The sequence below is a fragment of the Sander lucioperca genome, chromosome 20, assembly GCF_008315115.2.
Source record: "Sander lucioperca isolate FBNREF2018 chromosome 20, SLUC_FBN_1.2, whole genome shotgun sequence".
Taxonomy (NCBI): Eukaryota; Metazoa; Chordata; class Actinopteri; order Perciformes; family Percidae; genus Sander; species Sander lucioperca.
In genome coordinates, this window is record NC_050192.1 from 18,208,832 (window position 1) to 18,236,650 (window position 27,819).

General features: G+C 41.3%; 1 protein-coding gene across 9 annotated transcripts in view; it reads right to left on the reverse strand.

The window, feature by feature from the left end:
* Window positions 1-27,819, reverse strand: part of abcc9 (ATP-binding cassette, sub-family C (CFTR/MRP), member 9) — a 99,046-nt gene that overhangs the window by 71,142 nt on the left and 85 nt on the right. For 4 of the 9 annotated variants that reach the window (XR_004105059.2, XM_031300306.2, XM_031300303.2 and 1 more), the window contains exons 1-15: window positions 25,273-25,485; window positions 18,333-18,518; window positions 11,718-11,859; window positions 11,442-11,566; window positions 9,922-10,088; window positions 9,537-9,638; window positions 8,719-8,859; window positions 8,414-8,608; window positions 4,661-4,825; window positions 3,079-3,234; window positions 2,839-2,973; window positions 2,024-2,186; window positions 1,763-1,803; window positions 1,454-1,596; window positions 900-1,008 (exon numbers count right to left, since the gene is read on the reverse strand). Coding sequence is in view for 7 of the 9 variants with exons in the window: in XM_031300306.2 (XP_031156166.1) it covers window positions 900-1,008; window positions 1,454-1,596; window positions 1,763-1,803; window positions 2,024-2,186; window positions 2,839-2,973; window positions 3,079-3,234; window positions 4,661-4,825; window positions 8,414-8,608; window positions 8,719-8,859; window positions 9,537-9,638; window positions 9,922-10,088; window positions 11,442-11,566; window positions 11,718-11,859; window positions 18,333-18,480 (1,932 nt within the window). In the remaining 2 variants the exon portion in view is untranslated. Of the gene's footprint in view, window positions 1-899; window positions 1,009-1,453; window positions 1,597-1,762; window positions 1,804-2,023; window positions 2,187-2,838; window positions 2,974-3,078; window positions 3,235-4,660; window positions 4,826-8,413; window positions 8,609-8,718; window positions 8,860-9,536; window positions 9,639-9,921; window positions 10,089-11,441; window positions 11,567-11,717; window positions 11,860-18,332; window positions 18,519-25,272; window positions 25,486-27,639 lie in introns of those variants that run through there. The other 5 variants (XR_004105060.2, XM_031300307.2, XM_031300305.2 and 2 more) reach the window with 3 other exon arrangements.

The following is a 27,819-nucleotide window of genomic DNA, read 5'->3' on the forward strand; positions in this document are numbered from 1 at the left end:
ATGTGCCTCAGACCTAAACTGAAGACAGTCTTTGCAGCAGGTTCAACAACTGACGTCAGGTCACAGATTATAATCAGTCCTTCCAGAAAAGAGTTTTTTTGTGATTGTTGCGGGCAAAAATCCTTGATTATGCGGCACGTTTTCTTAAAAAATGCGATGGAATATGCGGGATATTTATGCAATTTTATGTGATGAAATTGTGGGAACTTGCAAAAACTGCTGTTTCATCGTGGCTTCATCGCGGGGTTTACAGCTTTTCGATGATGTTCACGTCGCGTAATTACGTCACTTCATAACGTCACTTCATAACGTCACTTCATAACGTTCCCATGGCAACAGGGGAAAATGGCTGCTCTTGTGTGAAGTAAACGCAACATTTTTCAACTTTCTGCTAAGATATATGTGACTTTTTTGCAACGAAAATGCGGGGATTATGAAATCATGTAAGCCCCACATATTTTGCGCGGAAATCGGCAATTTATGGGGGGAAAGTGCGGCGTATTTGAAGAAATGCGGCCCCCGCATAAATATGCGGACTTTGGCTGATTATGCATTGAATTATGCGATCGCATAATCACGTTTTTCTGGAGGGACTGTATAATACATGTATGTGTTCTGCTTTTTGAAACAAAGTCTGACGTCCTGTCTGCGGACGAACAGATGCCGATTTTTAACAAATGGTCCCATTCCTTGTCCCTTCTGTAGCCCCTAGGGCACTGGAGTTGTATTATACATTTCAAGAAAATTGGCCTTTTCGACGTCCTGGGTCTCATTTTCATGGTTTATGGTTCCATTTCAATCACCACAGTAGCCCCAGTTTTCCTGTAAAATCCTGCCTAGCTATGAAATGAAATTAATGGTACATTTAGTTGAAAAAATATGGTTTCATTAACACCTACCACCCCCAGGTGTTTCTTTCCTGCTTCCATGGAAACAGACGTGTCTCCATTTCTCCAGCTGTCGTCTCCAATTTCGTCACTCTGAAGAAACTCGCTGAGCTTCTGGACACTGTGAAAACACACACACACACACACACACACACACACACACACACACACACACAAACACACACACACGAGTAAGTGTGATTGTGACGGTACCAATAGCAGTAATCTCTCAGGAGTTTAGAGTTTCTCTTCACTGCTGTCAGGTTTCCTCCATGTTCCATTAATTAGATTTACCACAGGATCTCTATATATATCTAGTTTGTGGCACCGCATCTCCAGGATGTCTTCCTTGTTTGTTAGAAGCATGCTGCGTGCTTATTGGCTCACCGACGCTGATTAGATTTACTCCTTAGGTATTGAAATTGGGTATTGAATGACGAGACATCTTTCTACTTTAGAGGCAATTCGGTCGGTGACTAGACAGTATTGAATGCGGTACCCTGCCCTTATTGAGAATGAATACGACATAAAGCACAGTAGAAGAACCATTTTTCACAGACACTCACCTGACCATCGCCTTGACAGCAAATCTGACCACAGTGGAGAGCAGGAAGAGAGGGGTGACCAGGATGTGGAACAACGCCAGAGCTGCGAAGGCCTCCGAAGGAGTGGGACCAGTTTCATTTATAAAGTGATACACCACAAACGTCTACGAGACAACATTTTTCAGTTCAGTAACCCTAACTGATTTTTGAATTGACCAATCATATTATAGTTAAAGAAAGCAAAAAACAAAAAAAAAGCAAGTAGAAGAATTTAAAGGACTTAAATTCGTCAATGATTGTCTTGGTAAAATTGTGGTAAAAGTGTCTTACCGCAAGAACGGCAGCAATGGGAATAGCAGCATTCATGAAGACTGCACAGAGAGAGAAAGCAGCTTACATTTTACTGTGCTAATGAAAGCAGAAACCTATAATCATCAGTCATATAATAATAAAAATGGGGACAAGATACATGAATTATGATACATTTTTAGCAATCCTGATAAAGAAAAAAGGAATCTACTTGACTGCAATCACACACAAATGCAAATGACATCATTCAAACTCAGGTCATAGATTTAGTTTCTATCCTACTAGACATTGATGTGTAGAAGGCGAAGGTCTTGAGGCTGGTGAGCTCTTTGCCTCGGGTGTCCTCCACGCTGTCACAGAAGATGTTCTCCCAGGCATACAGCTTCAGCAACTTGATCCCCTTTAGGATCTCTGTGGTCTTTTTCAGACGATCCGTAGAGTGTTCCTGAATGAGAGACAGGGGACAAAAACCTGCGTTAACCTGTCCCATAATCAACTCACATTACTAGACATTGTATTTGAACTATTTTAACTTTAACTTTAACTATTTTAACTTTAACTTATTAACCTGTGCTGTATTAACGCCTCCCTCATGAGTGATGCAGTTTATTTCATTTTTATTACTGCTTGTTAGAGCTTTGCATGGTTGAACAGTGCGAGAAGATGGCCCCGGTCTGTGTTGCTTGGCTGTGTTTCGATGCTTGCATGGCATCTTATACTGAATGGGGATACTGTTGATGTGTAACTGTGCTAATGTCTTGCTGCTTCCTGTCGCTCTGCATGGCTTAATGAGAAAGCTTGTTTGTTGCTCTAGCTGTCTGTATGGCGTCTTGTTGACTTCTGTCTGTATAGTTTAACCTGTACTAAGGACTACACTTGAAAATTAGCCGGCTGGCTAACACTGGCACATTTACAGAAATGATGATTAATGTCTGTTGTCCTTTATAAAATAAAGAATAAGAATAAGACATAATAGTTACCAACTGCTGTAATAGATTTACATCATGAAGTTATGTGATCCCCCCCCCCCCACCCCCAAAAAAAAACAACCTACGAAGAAATCTGGAGGAAACAAAAGATAAAAGTATACTGCTTACTAGTGTGCTTTTTTGTGTGTCTGCCAGCTTTGTAGCTATTCGGTACTGGACTGGAGCCAGCAGAACTATGACAGATGCTCCAACCAAGGCACTGCAGCCCATAAAATAGTAGAGCATGATCACTCCCATCACGATCTGCAAATCAAAACACAAAAAGAGACGGGACACGTCTTCGCTGAAACATCACTATAGAAGATTAAATATGACCAGGAAAGGTAATGGAGATCCAGTTCAACCTACCTGTACAGGCATGGACCACAGGTTGGGGCAGAGGAAGAGGAACCACATCAGCTGGTTGGTCTCTATAGCGACCAGGTTGTTGATCTGCCCCAGTGTCATCTCCCCCATGGACATGTTGGAGGTGGACAGACGCAGGATTTTGTTGTAAATCATCGCCTAGTTAATGAAACAGACATGTAAACAATTACACTTAATGAAAAGGCAATATATATATATATATATATATATATATATCTGTCATGATGGATAGGTAGGACACCGCATTCACGTTGCAAAGTAATGTACCAAAAAAGTGAGCTTGTATTTCATTGGAAGCAGATTATGAAAATCTGCTACAAAAAAGGTCCTTCCTTGAAGCACAACTCCATTTTCCACAATCATAAAGCCAGAAGAAATCATCATAAATAGAGGTAATTTTAGCAAAGAAGTAAATCCCATATGTCCTCATAAAACAATAAAACAGACAAATGTCAGCTAGCTCACACAATAAACAAAGTCTGTCCTCTGGATATAATAAAAACATTATAATTAAATGTGTCTTGAACTCTGAAATGATAGAGAGATCACTTTTTTAGACCTTTTCAAAGTAACACCTGAGTATTAGGGGTGTTGAAATTAATCTTTGCATCGATGCATCGTGATGCAGACCTGGACGATTCTGCATCGATGCAGTGACAGACCATAATCGATAATAGCCTACTGACGTCACTTGTTGATTTTCCGGTCGCTCCTTTTTTTTTTGTATGCTGTCCGTTGTGTTCAGACTCCACTACATTCAGGAATTGTCTTTTTTAAGAGCAGATGCAATTAAAAAAGGAGCCTGGATGCCAGCCCAACTTAGCCCCGCCCACAACATCTGAGGTCGGGAAGTTCGGTCTGGACTTGATCCGTTGTGGAGCAACTATGCTCCAACCAGAGCTGTTTGGACCAATCAAATTGTCAGGGCGGGCTTTATACGATGATGGACAGATGATCAACAATAACATAATCAACCACGTCACCAAAGAGCGCTTGGAATTTGTCATTTTCATTTTTCATTTAAAAAGAGGAACAGAGAACCGCGGTCAAGGCATTGGCATTGGCGATCGGAAATATGTTTTTTGCCGTCCTTCCTACAGGATTCGGCAAAAGTTTTATTTATCAGCTGGCCCCGATGGTCGCTAAGAAGATAGGGGGGCAATGAAAACCCTGTTGCCCAACCCCTCCATTGCTCTGATTGGTTGTAGGTCTATCCAATTGAGTGCAGAGGCATTTTTTTTCCTGGTTCGGTTGAAACACGCCCCATAATCACAACCCAATGGAGCAGCATCAGACTCCTATTTTGACTAGAATCTGAGTATGACCACGTCAGGCTAATAAAAAAGGAGAGTTCATATATATCTGACTGCTTGAATTTGGTGATGAAAACCATGTGTAGCGATGTATAATAATATTGAGGAGGTGAAGCATCGGGATGCATCGTGATATCGAATCGATTTGAATCGTTGACAGGACAATCGTAATCGAATCGTGAGACCAGTGAAGATTTACACCCCTACTGAGTATGGAAACAAAAGTTCAATTTCCATGATGTTTCACTCACCAGCAGGGCTCCGCGCAGGTTGATGCCCGTTTCTATGGTGACGTAGTACGAGGCCTGCAGGAAGGTCCTCTGGAGGACTAAAGCCAGGAAGAGAAGCACAGCCAGGACTGAGGTGTTCTGCAGCAGCTCAGTGGTAGACATGAAGTACACACCTAAATATGTATCCTACAACAGAGCACGCACACACACACACACACACACACACACACACAGACACACACACACACACACACGAGATACATTAACAGCTAATTCTTCTTAAAGGTTGCACGCAGGCCGAACTTCTTCACACATCAGGCGTCACATCTCTTGTCTCCTCCGTGTACACTGAAGAGAACCACCTGTATGAATATTAGGGGTGTCACTAGGGCTGGGAAATATATCAATATTATATCGATATCGTGATTTGAGACTAGATATCGTCGTAGATATTGTAATATCGTAATATGGCTTAAGTGTTTTCTTTTCCTAGTTTTAAAGGCTGCATTACAGTAAAGTGATGTCATTTTCTGTGTTACCAGACTGTTCTAGCTCTTCTATTATTTTTACCATTATCCACTTAGTCATTCTATCTACATTACTGAAGATTATTTATCTTGAATCTCATTGTGAAGATATTTTGTTAAAGCACCAATTGTCAACCCTATAATATCGCCACAATATCGACATCGAGGTATTAGGAAAAGAATATCGCCATATCTGATTTTCTCCATATCGCCCAGCCCTAGGTGTCACCATTCTTCAAATGCCCAAATCCATTTGACTTTCGCTTTTAAGGTCTCGATTCGATGCAATTTAAACTTTGGACAGTAATGCCACAATAAGAGCTACTAAACGGTACTGACGCTATTCAATATCAGCGGTTGTTTTTTGACTGCAGTTTTTGTCATTTTATTTTGCTAATTTAATGGTCTACCTCCGAAGAACGAACTGCGCTGAGCAGGAGCTCTCGTTGAGCTCTCACAAAGGACGCCAGCAATGGCAGAAAGAGACAAGAAGAAAAATAGATGTAAGAATATTTACTTTCTTGTCATTTTGTGAGTTTAGTTTGGTTATTTGTTAGACTAAAAAAAACTAAGAGAGCAGGTGGAACATAGCGAACTTGCCGCTGAAACACATCTCCCAGCTGAAACTATAGGGAAGCTTCATTCAAAAATCTCCATAGAAGCTTTGAATATAAAAAATAAATAAATAAAAAATTGGTACAGCCATTGAATTTTCTATGCTTTTTTGCATCAACGTGAAGAACGTTGGTTTGTGAGATGTTTAATTTGCTGGATTATCCAAAAAAGACATTCATGTGTTTGGTTATTTAATAGTTTCTGTATTGATCATTTTCAGAAAATGATACATCAATATTGCAACGTAAACATACATACATACTCCCCAGCTGCCCACTCCTAGCACTGTGAATGAATATGTATGATTTTTCATACACATACAGTATATACCAGTGTATGAATTAAACAAGATGGAAACACACACACACACACACACACACACACACACACACACACACACACACACACACACACACACACAAGTAGCAAAAAGCTCAGTCTGATGCTCAGCAGACCTCTCCTCTGTATTAAAGTGTGAGGTGAGTGAACTTTCCATGTCACTCAGAAATGCAGACCAGCTCTGCTCTGCTCTTTATCGCAGCTGTCCATTATACCCACTTTAATAGGCAGGCAGGCATGGACCCGACAACATCTCACCTTCAACATCAACTCTAACAGCAGCCAGCCAAATGGACTGAATGAAAATATACTTCCATCACAGAAGCATCTGCTCTGCCTCTCCGGCCAGTACGATGACCTTTTGGAAGCGGCTGAGATGGAGTTAAGAGGAGTCGATGTCTGTGATCAGCTCTGCCAGCGTCTCTTTCTTCGCCAGACGGGCCGTCTGTAAAAGTGTCTGCGTTCTCTCCGTCTGCTGCACCCTCTACATTGTGCCGTCGTGGGAAGACACTATTGTTTTGTGTTATTGTAGTGGAATAGTTACAGGGTTAGTCCAGCTGATATTGATTTATAACATTGGTGCAGATCCTGACAAATGTGGAATGAAGTCAATATTTTGTGCATATATTCAATGAAGTGCTGGAACAATTGGTTGATTCACTGACTTGTCCATCAACAACAAAAAAGTTCTGATCATTCATTGAAATTATCTGATAAGCAAAAGTGACAAACTGTTGCTTTTCCAGGATTTGCTGCTTTTCTCCTGGTTAATAATTAAATATATATGGGTCATTTGACCTCAAAACTAACTACTTGATTCCTACTGCTTCCTGAAAGCAAAACACTATTTCTTCTATCTTAAATAGGCAATTTATTTTTGGCAACAATGGGCAAAAATTCCTTAATAATCTTGCAGCATATTGTAATTTAAGTAATCTGAGAATAAACTAGACTTGTGCACATCCACTTGGCTTTGTATTTAGGCTTTAGGTGATCTAGCCGTGACTTTGGCCAATCACAGGTTGTTTCAGAAGAAAGAGCGTTCCTATTGGCTGATCTGTGCATGCATTGCCCTGCGACAGAGAGCTGCAGGATGAGGTCTCACTCTACTTTGAATTTGGGTGTTTTTATTGCTTTGTACCCACTGCAGCTTTAGTGGGGGTAAACCGATGTAAAGTATGAGCTATAAACACTCAAATTAAAGGTTGTCTTCTCAAACAAACTAGCTCAAAGCAATAGTACAGCTGAAAAAACTATTTTGTATAAATACAGCATTTTCCCCCAGAGGTTTGGCCCTGACAGGTGACATCTAAAATCACCGCTTTGACTCGAACACGGGTTCAGAAATGAATGGACCCTATGGCGCCATAGGAGAGTCACAACTGAACATCCTGTGATTAATGCAGACTGTGAGTGAGATGACAATGTGAAAAGTTAAGCATCACTCATTTCCCTTCAGAGAAATCACTTTGGTAATGTAAACCCATGTTTGGGCTGATGTTACTAAAGCCGTCAACGGGACCAAAGTCTGTGTTTACATAAGATCACTTAATTAAATGTTGAGTGCATATTAGTGCATCATTGTGGGTCATCCACACACACACACACACACACACACACACACACACACACACACACACACACAGTGTCACTGTGTGTCAGTGGTGCTGGCTGGTCCAGCCAACCAATAAATGACTCACTCTCCAGTGTGACCTCAGCGAGGCGTGGGTCGCAGTCATCGTGTCACCACCCGTACGTGCGTGACTGCATGTCTAACGCTGTGTCTGACGTGATGATATGATTGTAACGTCATGAGGTGCAAGTCCTGAAAAGGTATTACACGCGCTAAGAATTTCCTCGCCTTCCAAAACGTCCCCACTTTCTGTGTTAAGGTCTAAAACACACACACACACAGGCATTTTTCAGACCGACAAATCAGGAGAAAATCTTGTTTGAGACCTGTTTCTGTCTAAGGACCAAACTCTTGCGAGATCTGGCAACACAGATAAGCGAACGTCAACTAACGTGCGCAAACGCCCTAACAAAACTAATTCCTGTAATGCTAAATATTTCTTTCAGCTTTTTTCAGCTAATGTTAGCATAAGAACATATTTATAAATTATACAAATATAAGTTTTCATCCATCCACACATCATTCACTACACTTTCAAACACTTGTGAGGCCACATAAATTAAGGAGGAAGGAAGCGTGTACCATTTCACACCATTGGCGCAGAGTGTAATGCGACCAGTAAGTAAGTAATAGAGAATCTTTGCACAGGTTCATACATACACCCTTGATCTTGTTTAGTGGTGTGGCACTGCCAGTCTTGTTCAGGTACTTCACGATTCCAGAGATGCAGAGCGGCCCTGCGAAGCTCAGCAGATCAGCCAGGTAGCGCAAGGTGCTACTGAGCAGGATGGGACGACCAAACGCTCGATACATGGAGCGCCAGATTGACGGGGGGCGGTTCGGATCCTCCGCTGTCTGTGTGGAGTGAGAGTTTAGGGAGGGAAGATAGACGCATTTTACATTTGAACAGTCGGAAAACCGCATCGCATCTGCGTGAAATCAGATTAGGACGTCCATCTGCTCACCCTTTGATCCTCATAGGCGTCTTTGAGCCGAAGGTAGTTGGTGAGGGCTCTCATGGCGATGGGCAGCTTGCCGATCTTCTTCAGCTCTATGGGCCTCTTATGGGCTCCAATGATGAGAGGATTCATCCACCAGTATGTTGCCTAAAAATGTGCCAAGAATTTGTACCATTTACTACTACCACTTTGTGCTCCAGTAACATTAGATATTGATTATGAGACCTAAACATTGAGCTTTTTGGTGGCCTAAATATGTGAAATGGGTAATTTTTTACTTGTATTTCAGACTACCCGGATGATATCAATAATTGTTTTGAAAAGTAGAAAAAGAAAATATTATCTACCTTACATTATTATTATTATTATTTTTTCGTGTGTGTGTGTGTGTATGTGGGACCTGTCTTGAATGAGGACCAGCAATGTGCGGGGTGGGCGGGAAAATGGGGGCGGGGGTGGGAGAGGTGGGCGGATGATAGGGTGGGTTGGGGGAAGGGAGGGGGGTTGGTAGTGGGGGGGTCGGTATAATCAATAATAAGTATTGAGGGAAGCATAGTATGTAAGAGTAGAGATAAAATTCTGATGAAACTCTGATTTTGATGAATTTTTCCAGTGTTGTCGTTTGTTGTTTTTGATGTACTTCCTGGTACCTAATCATGATGACCCACAGAAATTAATAAAAAAAAAAAAAATATATATATATATATATATATATATATATAGTTGGTGAGCCCTCACCAACTACCTATATATATATATATATATATATATACACACACACACACACACACACACACACACACACACACACAGTATATATCTACCTTGGACAGCAGGTTGACAAACGGCTGCAGAAAGCGAACCCCCAAATCCTGTAAATCCTCCGGTGGTTTCACCTTTTGAGGGTTGGCAAAGAACACGTACTTCTACAGGAAGAAATACGTGAAAAAACAAACAAAAAAGACATGTTAGTATAAAATATATTGAAAAAATCTAAACAATATTGATGCCACACACACATTAAACAAATAAACAGACAAAAGATGACTAAAAAACTAAGAAAAAAAAAGTCACCCTTTATCATTTTTGGAAAAAAGTACATTTCTAATATAATTATTAGAAAAGAATATATGCGGTTTTTTTGTTCGACCTTTCTTTCTGGATTAAACACATTACTTAACTGATGTTGGATGAAACATGATTACTCACTCTGACTCTTATGACGTTGATCTCCACAGCCATCAGCAGTCCGTACAGGAGGACTAGCAGGGCAGTGATGCAGAACCTCAGGTGCTGTGGTCCAACAGAGTACTCTGCAAACTTCCACAGCTTAATGGACTTTGTAATGAACGCCAACACCCAGTAGATGAACAGGACTGTGCGGAAGTAGAAATGAAGTAGTGGAAGTTAGATTGCTGCTTTTTCATGTCGATTGATGTCGTTTGAATGTATAATGTATAATGTATAAAATACATATTTCATGAGCCCATACAAGGGCTGCAAATCCTTTGTAAACATTCCCTTTGGTACCCTCTCTGGTGTGCCTCTACTGTAGCCAGCATTAATGTAAACTATGAATAAAAGGTGAACTCCACTAATTTAACACATCAAAGTGCGTTTTTAGGTTCATATGTCATAAAAGGTAGTATAAAGCCTTTAGAGTCTCCAGAGGAAGCTGTGCAAAGTCTGCTAAAGGTACTTAAAAGGTGTTTCATGCGTCTTGCCGTCAGCGCGTTTGGTGCGGTGTGGACGGCGATATGACGCGCGGCCTGGCAGACATTTTATCGGAATACAGCATAGAAATCAGCTTAGAAATACAGGAAACACTGGATAGGATAGTATACCTGAATACAATACATATTTTCTACAGGCTCAGTCTGCCACTTTCTTAAAAAACAATTCCAGTGCTGGTTCCATGGTATCAGAATTTTGGATAGTCTTCATGGAAACATGAATTGGTCATGTGACAAGGGGCTGGGAAGATTGGCAGAACAGGCAGCCAAGTGACAGAACTCTGATCCAATGGAAATCACAACTGTCAGAAAGCACTCTAGCCCAATGGATTGAGAGATCATATTAGTTATAATAGTTATTTTCTTCTTCACATAGGCTAAATAAAGGTATTTCCACCGTAAAAAAATGTGTATCCGAATGCAGGAAATAAAGTCGTTGATGCTCAAACTTCCTTGGGGGAGGACACCCAGACCCCCCACTATGATATGGCCGCCCATCCCCCAAAGGCAGATTCTGGCCAATATATATATATATATATACAGTACAGTATACCCACTACAATACATTAGACTAGACCACTGCCTTCTAGCCCAGCCCCGACCCCGCTGACCACAAGAAGCATGAAACCCGTTTAATTGATGTCACTCTAGGGTGCCCTTCCAGTGAACAAACCATCTGCTCATCTCTGCATCCCAACTGACGGTTGCCGAGTTGCATTGTGGGTAATGTGGGTGCCAGGTTTTGACAGGGAAGAAAATTGGGTGATATGAAAAAGATGATATCTCTGGTTTGATTTTGATCCTTTTTTTTTTTTTTTTTTAAACTCTCCATCGTGAGTCCAACAATAGTCTGGGGCCGCAATGCTAAATCATTGGAGTCAAAAGCTGGGAATTATGTACTGATTTGTACAGGATGGATAAAAGTGTAAGCAAAAAAGAAAGATGAGGATTAACCAGCCCAGTCCCCGCCAACCTCCCCCCAGTGTTGAGTCTTACCAAGCAGCAGTTTGGGGAAGTTGGATGTCTCTATGTTGTGGTAGTAAACCACTGATGTTGTGGCTGCTATGAAACCCATGAAGGCTGGTATGAAGAGATGGAGGTGGTTGGTCTGCATCCCTCTACAGCATGAGGCAAATACAAAATACAATTAGTACATTTAAAAGACTTGATAATTTGAGACGAAATTACCATTTCACTTACATTACTGGTGTAAGGGACACAAAACTAGTATTTTGTGTGATAATGTGATAAGATATCTTTCTGAGGTCTCACTTGTTGGAGACGATGCCCTCTGCAAACTCGCACACATGGACAAACAGCAGAGAGAAGGTGAGGATCCATCTCATGTTGTGGCCGGGGAAATGGAGCCATGTGTTATGATGGATCTGGACTTTGGAGCTCTGACTTCCCCAACCTGACAGACAGACAGAGAGACAGAAAGAGTGAAGCATGATATGATCAATCTAAATATGCCTTTTTTGAAAAAAATGCGACCTGTATGAAAAAGGGAAACGGGAGGGAAAGGAAGGCCAGCAAAAAAAGAGAAGGTGGTAGGCAGCAAATCACTCACATTTGACAAGTTGGTAACCATCAAAGTTTTGGTGATTTTGCTTAAAAATTGACTTAGGCTATGTTCACACTTGGCGTCTTTTTTAAGCTGCCAGCATCTGTTTTTACATTATTATTATACATATATTCTGTGGGGTAAAATTGGTTTTCAAAAAAGTCCGGAGGGTTTTTTAAACGCCACCCCCAACGTTTTTTTCAGCAGCTCGGAGCGTCTAACTGCCTACGTCAAGCGCTTTTTTTGACAGCCGACCAATGACAAGCGGAGTAGCGAGACCTGTAATTTTCATAACAATCAAGAAAAAATGGAGTCAGGGCACAGCGAGTTATACAGTATGACCGGGTGCTCCCTGTTCAGGGAATGACGGGTGGGGGAACCTGCTTTGTTCTATCTAACGTTAGCACCGCTCTCTCTCTCTGTTCTTTCTCTAGCTCGCTCCACCACTTTGTTTTATCTAACGTTAGTAGCACCCCTCCACATAGCGCTCTAGGATACTGTAGCAGTAGCTGTTATGTTGATGTTTTTTTAATTTTTTTTTATACATTTTATATGTTTGTTATTTGTTTGTACATTTTGTATATATTAAAATCGTTTGAAATAAAGATTTCAATCATTCATTCATTTTAGCAACAAAAGCCACTTTTTGGAGCCAAAATGCTGCCAGCTCCTTTTTCTTTTACTACAAAAGCGTCCTAGTCAACCTTGTCTTGTCAAAAAAGACGCCAAGTGTGATCATGGCCTTAATCGATTATAAAAACAGTTGCAGATATTTATTTTGTATGTTAATCAAATAATCGTTGCGGTTCTAAATGCAATATAAAACTGAAGTCTCGATGCTTTAGCAACCCTTATACAACTCTTGTGAGCTCAGTACCACAGGATTTTATTCGTTTCTTATGAGGTTTGTTTCTGCTCTTAACTAAATCGACCGCAGCCATTTCGGAGGCTCAGGGGACACGCCACGGACCATAAAAACATAGTACCAGGAAACTTCAATTAGTGAGTCCCTCGGGGAACAGGCTGAGGGCTTCTCTTCAGAAATATTTCCATCAACTACTGTATATACACACACACACACACACACACACACACACACACACACACACCATATAACCAACCATGCATTCAGTAAACGTTATGCTCTGCAGAGTAATGCTGCAATAACAGATGAGTCCTTCCTTCTCCCACCTTCTTTCCTTTACTCCTCCTTTTTTTTCCTATCATATGCTTCCTCCCTTTTCATCCTTTATATTTTTCTTCTGAATATACATGGTTATTTGTTTTTATTGGGAAAGAATTAACAAAAAAAAAACGAATGAGAAAAATAACTGCTAACATCAACCCTCAATATTTATAATATTGCAGTTTTTTTGTTTATATTCAGTTTGTCTGTTTTTTTTGCTGCTTAATGTTCACACTGGTGACAAGAAAGTGACTTAAAGTGTGTGTGTGTGTGTGTGTGTGTAAGAGGGAAAGTTAATACCCCTAACATCTGCTCTGCCTGCCAGATGACAGGGAGTGACGCTTGAGAACAGATTACTGTAAACAGCTCAGTGGGGAACCCAACACAAGTCCTCGTGTCAGACAGGGCTTGAGAGTGACGGTTGCCCGGTTGCCCTTGGCAACCAGATTGAGTCAATTGGCAACCGTTTTGTGGCCTCTGGTTTCCCCCTTTGGCAACCACCTGTTCAATATTTGTGTTTTTTTTTTAAATATATAAAAACTAATCAAAACTTACAAAACTGGAAAATCTTATTTCAAAAGAAGTCAATATTTGATTTGGTTAAAGTTTAAAACACGTATAGCTACGTTCGTGCGCAACACAACATTTTAGCTGTTGTGCGACCGCTTTCCACACACGCGCGTTTGCCGTGAAAAGACACAGGCAACGCAATATTCTGTTCACGTTAACATGTTAAAATCCGGTGCTAATATGGCCCGGTATCAACCGGACGGAATAGCAACGCGGATTTCAGTGCCTCGTCACGGTGCCAGCTAAATGTCTGCGCTGCTCTCTGATGCTTATTAAAATGCTTATTTTAGGGTAAATACTTAATTGTTGATCCTGTAAAAGTAACTGCAGTCTTACAGCGAAAACACATCGGGCGCGTAAGTGTCGTGTATAGCCCGCGTAGCGTAAATACGTGCCTGATCCAGCGCCTGGCCATTCATACCGGACGCATATTTCTACGCGCTGGTCACAAAGCGATCCTTCTTCTCTCTCTGTGTGTGTGTGTGTGTGTGTGTGTGTGTGTGTGTGTGTGTGTGTGTGTGTGTGTGTCTCTCCCTCCGTGTGCCTGATCGCGTGTCTTGCTGTGAGAAGCCAAGACCAAAATCACCATGAATCTGGGTGTTTTATTTTGAAATGTTTAATTTTGTAAAGTATCCGGCTGCACTGTGGTCTTCCTGTATGTGATTACCTGCCTGGCTTGACACATTCGCTCGCGTCTCGCGCAAGAAATAGAGGTGACGCCAAAAAACAATCGTTGACGCCGACGCACCCACTGCGCACCCGGTACGAACGGACAGACTGGATAACATGGTCGCCGAAATAACATAAAGACGCATGGCTTACGCGCCCGGTGTGTTTTCACTGTTACGGTTTATGATAAGTGAAAAGTTACTTGGGTGTAGGCATGTAGGAGGTATGTTTAAGGTTTGGGTACACCTTTCAGGTCAATACAATGTCCTCACAAATGACCAGTGGAACTACGTTTGTGTTTGTACAAATGCTGCGTTCATGTCACACAGAAAATTATGTGTAATACGCAGTAGCGTACCGTGGGCTTTCAGTCAGGGCCTTCCGTAATGACCTCCAACCCCCCCCCCCCCCGCAAAAAAAAAAACGAACAACCACACCACACACGCACAACACTGTGCATTAAACAGCTTTAGGCACATCAACACAGCATCACCATCTACACCCAAACAACAGCAATACAAATGTATATAAATAAAATCCCGCAATAACTTTATCTCTCCTAAACAGTAAGAAGTAACACTCACCCATTACTTGTAAATGAAATCCATCCTCCGATCCTTTCTGATGAAACATTCAATGACCTCCTCATGCAGTCGCGCATGATGAGCAGCTCCTTCTCTATGGCAATAGATGCCAGTGCAGAGAGTCGTGTTTGTCCGGTTGCATTCCGTGAATACGTTTTGATGCGCTTGAGAGCGGAGAAAGATCGCTCAACTGATGCGGTGGACACTGGTATTGTCACGATCAAGCATGTGAGGGCATAAAGCTGTGACATGCTGACTGCAAGCCCCGTGCTCATCAGAAATGTCAGTAGGTCACTTGGACTCTTTCCCTGAAAGTTTGTCATGCTGTACATCACTTTGAGCTCTGCTCTGAGTCTGCCCAGGTCAAAGTGTGCGCCGTAGCTCTCATCCAGGCTCCTCAGCTCAGTTTCGGGAAATGTCTGCTTGAACTTGGTAAACAGCTGTGCGTCCAGCAATGCAACAAACAGTAGTCGCTTGTGATCCTCAAATCGATTCCTGATTTGCGTGATGATGCTGTCGATTAGCGCTGTGTGTAGCTGTCTGTAGTGCGCGTGCGGGTCTGTTCGGCCTCTAGCTGCGCTCGGCTGTCCCGCGGCCTCCCCGGTCCTCTCATAGATGGCATCAAATTTTCCACGCTCACCTTCAAGACTCTGGCAAAAATCCCCAATTCTGGCCAGACTGAACTGCACGTCTAAGCTCTTATTTTGCAGGATTCCGAAGAGCACATCAGCAAAGTCAAAAATGCCGATGAAAGCAAAGAGAAAAAAACAGAACTCAAAGCTTTTCAACTGTGACAAGTGTCCTGATGCACAATGTACCGTTTCACGGTCAAAATCCTCCGCGTGATCGAGGATGTGCTGGAAAAGCTCGACCAGCTCAGCTCTTTTGTCGTGGACCGTGCCCACCAACCTGGAGTTGAAGTTCCATCTCACCTGAGAGACCCGCGGGCAGCCGCCTCTCACAAAACTCATCCAGCAGTTTTGTTCGCTTGGGAGAACGTGTGAAAAATGCAGACAATCCTCCCAGATTCGCAAAAAAAATCTTGCAGTCCTTTATTTTTGATGCTCCCTGAGACATCACAAGATTTAATGTGTGTGCATAACATTGCACAAACAGAGCCTGAGGGATTTCTTCTTTTACGCGCGCCTGTACGCCATTAAGTCCCGATGCCATTACAGCGGCTCCGTCATAACACTGTGCCACTAACTTTGTTTTGCAGTCGTAGCTGCCCAACACTTCAAGTACTGAAGCTGCTAGATCATGAGCTCGTTTTCTTTCTGTGACATCCTCAAACTTTAAAAATCTCTCTTTTACTCCGGTGTCAGTAACGTACCGAAGTACAAATGACAGCTGTGCAGTGTTGCTGAAATCTGTGGTCTCATCCACTATAACTGCGACAAACTTGGTGTTGTTGATCTCTTTTTTGATGGCATCATTTAGCACCTCAGCAACAGCATTTATGAGATCATTTTGAATTTTCCCAGATGTTCCCGTAAAAACGGTGGCCGTGGCAAGGTGGTATCGCAAGTCAGCATCATATTCTGATAGCAGAGATAATAGCTCCAAATAATTACCTCGATTCAGGGACCCTTTCCCCTCGTCATGTCCCCTGAAAGACAATTCTTGCTGTCCCAAAAAGATGACACAATCAACGAGGCGCTTCAGTATGTCCCGGTTTTTTCTCACTCTCTCATTGTGCAGGCTTGTCTCTCGTCTCCGCTGCTCATCCAGTTGCAAATCCACCCTGGACTCACCAAAGGTCTTCAAATGTACCACCGTTGTGAGGTGTCGCTCGGATGCCTGATGTTTGACAGCTGCCTTGGTGAAGCTATTAAGGCTGTTAAAACCTGTGGTGTTCCATGTTCCCTCACTGGTATTAAAAAGCAAACACGGCCAGCAAAATAGCTTGTTCCGCCCAGTGCTAGCTGTTAGCCAGTCATAGCGGTCGTAGTTACCCTCAGTGAAGTGCCGCACAAAACCTTTGCCAGCCTTGGTCAGCCCATCCAGCTTAGGTGTAGGTCTTCCTCTTAAAATGATTTCTTTCTTCTCTCCAAACGATCGCCTTGAAAAAGGCACATGAAGGAGATCGGAAACAGGATCGTTAGGAGGTGTGAAGGCAGCGGCCATAGTTCACTCCTGGTTCACTCACAACCTGCTAAAAAGTTCAAACTTCGTTGATGACATCAGCGGGGGCTAGCGTCGACACAACGCTGGGCCCCTAGGGCGTTCTGTCACTACGCATCAAAATTTGATTGGCTGATGACACACGTCAGTCAAAGTTAAAATCAAATGGGAAATGGCAGCTTCATCGAAATGCTAGCAATGCTACTAGTGCTGGTCCGGCTGGTCCACGCATAGACTGTATATAAGAAGGGTCCACGGAGCTGTGATGCGTTTAGATGACATGGAAAATCCAGCTACTCAGAAAAAATAACCATATTCTTTCTGGAAATATAATCGTAACGTACTGAAAACGTAATTGATTTTTAGACACACATTAATTTAATTATGAAAAAATATATTTTTGATTTTGACAGGGCCAGCAGAGAAGGCCCTGATGGCCCTGACAGCCCACCACTGGTAATACGGCCGAACACCGAATCCACTAGTTAAGATTCTGCCGAATCCGAAACCGAATACCGAATCCTACTCCCATCCTCAGTCCATTAACACAGTAAACACATTAATGAAGTAAACAATGTCCACAGCAGTGTATTTTTCATTTTATTTACCTAAAGTTGCTGCATTTTGGCTGCTGTCTGTAGATTCCTTCATGCACAACTCATATTCTTTCGGATGTTCCATACCAAATGTTGTAACAGCGGTGATGTTGTGTATTGTTTAGGGTCCTCGCCACCACGAGACAAATCGGCATTGCAAACTGAACATGTAGCTGGACTTGAATGGTCTTCTTTTGACTGAAAGTATTGCCAAACTACACTTTTTCTGTTCATGAGTTCCATTTCCACTTTCTCACAGCCTACTGCATTGAACGCTCCACCTACGTAAACACCTTCCCGTAATCAACGGCGGCATCATTACGGCGACCAGCGTAGCGCGCGTAGTGCAAGCGTAGGGTTCGGTGGAAAAACATTCTAAAGGTTCAGCAGAAACCGAACCCCGTCAAAAAGCCCAATATTCGGCTGAAGCCGAATCCTGGATTCGGTGCATCCCTGGGTTAAAATAAAAAAGTTTTTTTCCATGTGGTTTAAATGTAGCATATGTATATATATATATATATATATATATATATATATATATATATATGTGTGTGTGTGTGTGTGTGTGTGTGTGTGTCAACTTCCATCACCTACCAATAAAGAGGATGGGGAAGGTGATGAAGAGCAGGAAGACGTGGGGAACCAAGTTGAGGGCGTCCACGAAGCAGCCATTGTTCAGCACGCCCTCGTTCACGCTGTAGGAATTGCTGCCGTTGTCGCTGCCGCAAAACGACAAGGCCATGCCACCAACCAGCTGCTCCGCACAAGCCTTGAGTCGATCTGTAAAAACAAAACAAAACACAAAGAATGCCAAAATCAGTGAATATAAACTGCACTGTGTGTTATAGGGCTGCACAATATATCTTTTTTTTAAATTGTCATTGTGACGTCAACTGGTGCAATAAATCGGTAGAAATCTGCACCTTAAAATTAAACTGTCATTGCTTTTTAGTGGTAATTCAGTGTTCAATTTTTTCACTAAAAGAATGTTGGAAATTACTTATATATATAGATAATTTTTTTTTTTTTTTAAATTCAAACGGGCAAATTGTTATATTTTAGCAGAATACTGAAAGCAGCAGAACTGCACAACTGAGTACAGTGTATTATCCGTTTATTTATCGCTAGTAATATTGTTATCGCGATATTCAACAACATTATCGCATATTTTCCTCATATCATGCAGCCCTAGTGTGTTATATAATCTTAAGGGTTTCCATGAATCCTTACACAACTTAACAGTTAGCCATCTGGGTCACTAAAGGGGCTTTGGCTTGACCTTTGGAGGCTTGTTCAGACATTTTCTTGGCATGTCACACATTCAAGAGCACCCACACGTACTCACACAGAAACACAAATGCAGGCGGGTGTCAGTTATGAGAGCTATTTCAGGGGCAATGCCCAGCTAAATGCCCCCTGGCATGCGGTGCATTACTATTAAATTAAGGTCTGGCACTTCCACACAAACACTCCTGGATAGGAGCAAAAAACTGGGTTGAAAGAAAACGCCACATTTTTAAATGAAGTTAACTATTCACACAATACAGTAACGTGAGCTATATATATTAGCTGGGTACATGGTTAAATGTCATTTGCTCTTGTGGCCGGGTTTGCTCAGTTGGTACAGCGGGCGCACATATGTAGAGGGTTTACTTCTCGACGCAGCGGCTGCTGGTTCGACTCTGACCTGTGGCCCTTTGCTGCATGTCATTCCCCCTCTCTCTCCCCTTTCATGTCTTAATCTGTCCTGTGAAAATAAAGGCTAAAATGCCCAAAAAAATAATCTAAGAAAAAACGTCATTTGCTCTTACCAGCGTATCGGCGTGTGTATTTTGTCCATAGCAAATCCCTGCCATTCAGTCCCCAAAACGTTACAGTTAGATAGTTAATGCTGTAAAAATATTCTTTGTAAGACTTTAGAATCATTCCCTGAAAGAACCAAGCAGGCCTGCCTTGTTGCACCATCCAAATTCTCTCTCTATTTTTAGCAAATAGCTTGCTAGCTCGAAGATTGTTGTTTCCCGAAACGAACGCCGCCGGATTATCAGGTAAATGAATTGTCGTCAATCCAGTTAAATGAATGTAAGTGTTGCAACATGTTGGAAATGTCTTTTTAAAAGTCATTTAGCCATGATTTAAGTTTCAGGAGACTCTAGTTGTTCCTTTTTTAACTGTTTAGAGTTGAGTTAGTTACTGTTATCTTTCATACGACGTGCTTAAACGTTCTTAAAATATGACTCTATAATGTTACAAGCGCAATAGTCTGGATCAGTACGAGTACATTTCCAGGATAATTGCCTTCACTTTATGCTCTCTGTGTTTTGCCGTTCTCAAACTCTGTTCGTCACGGGAAACAACAAACTTCGAGCTAGAAAGCTACAAGCTGAAAATGGCAAGTTTTGAAGAAAATTTAGATTGTCCAATAAGGCAGGCCTGCTTGGTTCTTTCTGGAAATGATTGTAAAGATTTACAAAGAATATATTTACTATCTAACTGGGACATTTTGGGACTAATTGGTGGGGCACTACTTCTGCATTGTGCGGCCCATAGAGCAGGCGCACTAGAGACCTCCGCCAGCCGAGCCGGCTACTTCCAGTTTAGCGCTCCGCTAATTTGAATGGGGATAAAATGATTCAATTATGTCGCTCTTCTAGATGATGTTATGTTATCGGATCAAATGGATCAATGGGATGGATGGGGGTGGTGATAGGGCTGGGCAATATATCGATATTATATTGATATCGTGATATGAGACTAGATATCGTCTTAGATTTTGGAAATCGTAATATCGTAAATGGCTTAAGTGTTGTCTTTTCCTGGTTTTAAAGGCTGCATTACAGTAAAGTGATGTCATTTTCTGTTACCAGACTGTTCTAGCTCTTCTATTATTTTTACCTTTACCCACTCAGTCATAGCTACATTACTGAAGATTATTTATCTAAAATCTAAGTGTGAAGATATTTTGTTAAAGCACCAATTGTCAACCCTATAATATCGCCACAATATCGACATTGAGGTATTAGGACAAGAATATCGCCATATCAGATTTTCTCCATATCACGTGGTGACGCTCAAAAAAATGTATCCACTAATTAACAGACATCTCTTTCGCCATGTAAAGCCCAGTTCAGATCAAAGAATCGCGGCAAGACGAGTGGAAACCTGCAGCTACTTGCAACGCACCGGTCTGAAGCGTTCTAAAACCTGCCAGTTCACACCAATGCGACGAGACGGCGTATGGTGATGGCGCAGTGGGTGTGACACATGCCTTAGGTGTGGGGGTTCGAATCCCACTGAGATAAATCAACCAATGTGTCCCTGAGCAAGACACTTAACCCCTAGTTGGTCCAGAGGCGTGCAACCTCTGATATGTATAGCAATGGACCTTTTTCACAGCAGACATTTTGACTTGTCATAGTAGGAAAAGCACAGCTGAAATTGATAACCTTAACAATGGCTCAATTCCATCAAGTGTCCCAGTAAGCTATTTCAGTGAGTCAGCATGAACAACACCAAGGCCTCTTCTGAGTGGAATGCAGCCATCATTAATGAGTTTGAATACACCTGTGCTTTTCCTACTGTGACATGTCAACATGTCTGCTGTGAAAAAGGTCTATAGTAAGTCGCTTCGGATAAAAGTGTTGGCTAAATGACATGTAATGTAATCAGGGGTGATTCTAGGATCAGACCTTTAGGGGGGCTCAGCTCCTTATGAGAATGTGACACGGATACAGTGCCTTGCAAAAGTGTTAAACCCCCCCACCACCCCCCTGCTAAATCGGTAATTTCATTAGCCAATAATCTCTGAGCTAGCTACTGAACAACAACGTCAACTAATGTTTTTTGACACTATTAACACTATGATGGAACTAAACCTGACACTTTATAAGTCACAGTGATAACGACCAATTTGACACAATGTTCAGCAATTTTAGTTGCTTACGTTTTAATTTGAACTAGTGCAATATCCAAATAGCAGGGGGACGCAATATTTGTTAAAGGCAAAATATGTGTCAAACCATTCTAAAATGAAGTATTGTGGTGCTGCAGAGCTCGATGGTGTTTTTTGCCTCCAACGGCGCCTTCCAGGCAGCTAACCCTAAACTAAACCCTAAACATAACCATTGCCGTGCTGCCTGGGAGGAGACGTTGGGGCAAAAAACACCAAAGACCTGCTGCAGAGACGTCCCGGCCTACAAATCCTATCCTACAGACTAAAGAAAATAATCTTTGTTTGGTACAGATCCTCGCATAAAACACACTATAATCATTTATATATATATATATATATATATATATATATATATTTATTTATTTTTTATTTTTTCAATGAAAATTCCCTCCAATATCGTGAATCATATCGCAATCGCAATATCAGTCAAAATAATCGCAATTAGATATTTTCCTAATATCGTGCAGCCCTAGACTCGAGGAGGTAATTCAAGCAACATGAGATGCAGCGCTGGTCTCCATTTCAAACCGAAATACAAAGATGGCCACCCAAAGCTGCATCTGGCGGGCATCTTTGTTTAAAAACAAGAGGTGCACCTTTGCTGAGTTGCAAATGGCAAACTTTTTCTTTTTACTTGTAGTATGTAACCTACTGGAGCTGCCTTTACAAAGTATGTACTAGGGGCGTACGATTCAGAAAATGTCACGATTCGATTCCGATTTTTAGGCTCACGATTCGATATCGATTTTCAATTCAAAAACAATTCTCGATTCAAAAAAACGATTCACAGTATGTAAATGTAGTTACTTTTCCCATGTGATTGCAGTAGACAGACAATTTAAAAAGGAAAGAAACTCAACAAATGAAATGTAGTTTGATATTACTTTATATGTCTTCATACAAAAATAAAAACTGTTAAAAACTAAAAACTGCAGAAGTGCCAAGCTTTGGCCAGCTTTCAAATACATTTAATTCAAGTATAAAACTGTTCAATAAAAAGAGCTTTTACATTTAGCTTTAAAGTGCTGTACTCAGATCAAACAAAAAATACTGCTAAATGTGGTTTAAGGAGTACTTCAGCTACCAGGTTGACTGTTGAAATGTGAACTTGACTGGGCACATTGAACTTCCTAAAATTAGGCCCTTTCTTTTTAGAACTGTGGCCACTACAGTCCATTCAACAGAACTTTTGTGATGTGTCAGAATCACATAATGGATACACATTTAGGTGTATGTGTGCGTGCGTGTGTGTGCGTGTATGTGTGCGTGTGTGTGTGCGTGTGTGTGTGTGCGCGTGTGTGTGTGTGTGTGTGTGTGTGTGTGTGTGTGTGTGTGTGTGTGTGTGTGTGTAACCAGTTCATAGTCCACCACTGGCTGGAATCTGTACATTCTTTTGCAGAAACAGAAGCTGGTCTACGTGTTTTGGAGTGAGCATGCTCCGCTGTGCAGTTACGATGTCTCCGGCAGTTGAGAACACTCTCTCTGACGCAACGGTGGGAGTTTAGAGCATTGAAAGAGAGTGCGTTGGTTGACTGGCAACGTTAGGAGGAGGTACTTTGGGTTGTTGTTCGTCCACGTCTTTAATGTTAATCTCCAGGTGATGCCGTACCATGTGAGTTCTCAAGTTTGTGGTGTTTCCAAAATACTTAACTTTTGCTTTGCAAAGCCTGCATATAGCATGATTCCTATCAAGTTCCGTCTTCCCCTCGAGGTTATAAAAAGCCGAAATGTGTCCAAACTCTCGCCTTCAATGAGGATGGAGCGTGCTCTTAATACATCCATGGGATGGAGCAGGTTGAATAACTATTTCTGTGAAGTTTGCCATTGTTTGCGCGTCTTCTGATTATGACAAGAGTGCCCAGGCGTCAGTGTGAATTTGACGCAGCGCCATCTATGGGAATGGCGAGGTAATGTCATTTCAGGACAATAGTGTCAGAACGAAGAAAAAAAAATATGAATCGATTTTTGGAATTCTATGAATCGATTTTGAATCTGTAGAGCTTGAATCTCGATTCAAATTCGAATAGATTTTTTTTTTGCACACCCCTAGTATGTACTGTTGCATGTAGTATGCATATTACTTACTTACTACTTCTTCATAGCATTGCGTCTTGAACTTTGACCCTCTTGCTCATATATGCTACACAAAAGGATTGTGGGTCATAATAGCCAGAAAAAGTATGCTGGCTTGCATCAAGGGGGTAAGCTTCTCCTCGGAACACGTAGCTCCTATGGCGCCATTTTGATGCTAACGAGCCATCGCCTCCCGTTAGCATTCCATTGACTGCCATTCATTTTGGGAATAAGCGAATAGGATGCGAATAACTTTACATCTGAAGCGTTTCAAGACTATATTTGTCCATTGTTTATTTCTAAAGAAACAAGACAATGTATAAAAGGCTCCATTGCCTTGTATCTCATGTTATGGCTCCGTAGCAGACGTTTTTATAAAAATAGGCTAACGATTGTGTCATAACCACGGGACTTAATGTCGCATAGTAGAGGAATTACCGTACAGTACAGGAGAAGCTCGCAGACAGTTTTGGACTTACATTAGCTGTTTAAGTTTAATTACTAATGTTAACTAGCATTTTAGTTAGCAATAATTAGCCTGTGTCTATGTTATCTCCTTACATATACCTACGCTCTCCGTCTCTGCTAGATTGGGAATGATTGAGATTTCTCTTGGCACAGCTACCAGAAGACTTCCAACTTTCAGACAGGTTGCTCACGTCACATTTACGTCGTCTCTCTCAGTTGGAGGCTGCTCACTAACGCTCAGCGCTCACCGGAAAAGTGCTTCTAATATCCTTCACTGGTCTCCGTCCAGAGCAACGGGATCTGGTGGTCCATTTTATATATCAATGGCTTGCATACTGCAACATATGAGCGGATGAAGTCGCACATCCTGGTAGTATTTTTGTACTGCATTTGACATACTATACTAAATCTTTTTGTGGCATAGCCTACTAAACAGTATGTTAGACTGGGTATTGGAACCATGGCTTGTATTTTGGTGCCTCGTTGTGGAGAAATGATAACTATGTGGGACAAACTGGACCTACAGACACATGGCAGAGACATTTATATCAGAGGTGGTTCGAGATGTTTCTATTGAAGTGTTGATACTTTTTGTCAAACATTCAAAATCAGCACCAAGCTACAGGTGCTGTTCTCCACAATGAGAAAACTACACAACATTTTATTGAGTCTTACTTTTTTTTTTTTTTTTTTTTTTTAACCATATGCCCCTTTAACTGTAATTAATTGGGCTCACTTACATAGCAAAGAACATAATGAAAGTGCAGTTGGCTAGTTAGCCAGGACAGTTGACACTCTAAATAACTAGCTAGCCTACAGTGCTAAAATATCAAGCAAACCATTTAAATTAGCTGACATAGAAGTAAATAAACCACAAGCTTATACCAAAAACACACACGTTAGACTAACGTTACTACAGCCCCGTTTATCAAACCACCTTAACTTTAAATTAAATACAGCTTCAAGACATCAAAAAGCTAATTTTCACACGTTACGTTACGTCAATTAAGCTGTCTTCATTTAAATACGAAAGTGTCTTACCTCGAAGAAAAGTAGCTAAAAATCCTTACTGACACCGTTTCATTCCAGACGTCTTGATTTTTAAAAAAGAAAGAAAACAAACAGAAGAAAGAAAGAAGAGGAAAAGAAACACAATACAGCGAGAGTTGGAGAGTAAAAAGATGATTATTTTTAGCCCCCGCACAGCATCAGCTGCTCTGCATGTTACTGCTGCCTGTCTCCGCCAGCGGTGTCAAGTTACACCGAATACGACGCAGGGCTTCCGGTAGTGTCCTTCAAAATAAAGCAATCAAAAATCTAACGTTAAAATGATAACGGATTTGTTTTACTTACAGATTAGGAATAATACATAATAAGTATTATTGGTGCAACTGCTATGAAATATTCCAAGGTCTTTAAGAAATACAAAAACATTACAAAATTATTCATTTCAGTGTAATGCAGATGTATAAAGTAATTTCCTTTTAAGTAATTAATGAAACCATTAACTAATTGCCCCACAGGGGACCTGAGTGCATTGGGGTCCCTGAGGGTCAGGGTAGTTTACCCATTTTGTAATCGCCTTGGCTGTTTTTGACCTGTGTTGTGACGTACAATTTGCACATCCTAATGCATTATTGCATGAGCTTGTGTTGTCCTTATTTTTTTATATAGCCTGTATTCCAACATATTCTCATTTATTAGGATTAATGTTCCATATTTGTAGTTTATGTAAGGCTGTGTTTTTCCCATAGACTGTAAAATAAGGTTATTACCATAGACTGTATAATAGTCTATGGTTATTACACATGGGGCTTACTCTCATCTTCACCTTACGTACCTCCAATTCAATTATTCCCCTTTACATATTTCTTTGTTAGATTTTTCTCTTTTTTGCTTGTTTTCTGCTTGATGTGGATCCATTTCTCCAAAGAGAACACTTAAGTTTCCCGTTTCCGTCGTGATGGAAAAACTGTTTTTATTTTGAAGGGTCGAACTTTGTAAATTCCAGTACAAGTGTACTTCACTTTAGTGAACTTGATGCTACGTTCCCCCACTATCAGATTTCCAAACTTGAAGCAGTTTAGCGGTGAGAAGAGGGTTCATTATGGGCTTCTGCAACAGCCCACTGACATGTCAGTTACACAGACAGTTTATTAGGAACCTGCAACTGAAGTTATATCACCTCATTGGCTACAGTTTTGGCATATTGGCATATAGATTTCTTACATTTGCAGGCCTACGAACTTGATTTAAATCTCTACAACCCAAAAAAACAGTTAGCAGGTGTTTAGATATTTAAAACCGCAACATTTGTTGGTCATCAGTTTTGCTGGGTTTCCATAAACATAACTCTCTTTTAGCATTAAAATAACAAATTAAAAAAACACATTAAATGAATGACAGAAGCCTAACATTCATGATCAAATAGCCTAAAAGGACAAAATTCAATCATGTGGCTGTAATAGTAGCCTATCAATCTTTAAGAAAACATCGCTTAAATATGTTTTTTTAAAAAGCCCCACATTTCCAAGTAAATAGCCTACTCTAAACACCATATGTTATAGGCTACCTAAATGTAATATTTAGTGTCACATGTAGGCCTATGATCTGATTTTCACTGGATGCATCCAAGGCAGTTTGCATGAAATGATCGTAGGCTGAATTTAAACCCGCTTAGTTTGGCATTAAAATACCTTGAATCCGGTCAGCAGAGCGCTCTGAAGCAACCCCTTGTCGACTGAATTGACATTAAAATGTAAGCTGCTGAATTCAGAACACCAAGATGCAATTCATGCACGCTGATATTACAGATCTACAATGTGTTTCAATCATCCCTCCTACGATAACCAAACCTCCATTCAACACTCAATCAATTTAAAGTTATATGCGTATAGACACATTTAATTACGGTAAAAGGGGGTTTTGTGTGAGTTTCTGGTTTCAGTGAGACTCACTCTTATATTCGGCATGCATGAAAGCATGTAGGATCATTTATTTATTTCATTCTTATTTAAACTTTTTGAACTGTCCCGTCTGCAATTCCCTCAGCGCCCTTCCACCATAAGTACCCTACTCCATTGTGAGCAGGAAGGAAGACTAGCGTGAATCAAGCAATATTTCTGGATAGTGGATTATATGGATGCCGAAATTAAGATCAGTCTACTATTGCTTTAGGTATTACGTTTACTTGTATTTTAAATGCACAGATTTCGGTTGAGAGGCAGAGTGACTTTAAACTGTAGGATTAGTCAACGTAGTCTGGTATGTGCTATGTGTCTTTCACATTGAGAGAACGCGCAATTATCTCTCTAGACTGAAGACGTCGTGTTACACCAGGCTGAGGATGGTGACATCTGGTTGTGAATAACAGGAGGATGAAATAGGAACGCCTTCGCCAACACTTACCCGGCCTCTGACGCAGGTTCGTGGGGCTCGCACTGGGGTCAAAGCGTCCCTTTCCCGGATCTTAATTCCCGTGGTGCGACGTCTTATAAAATTGCGGTTTTACTGAAGGCACGGGGACAGGAAATGCCTAGGCTACATTTACTGTCGTGTCCGCTCAGATGCGGTACGTCCAAGCTGCAC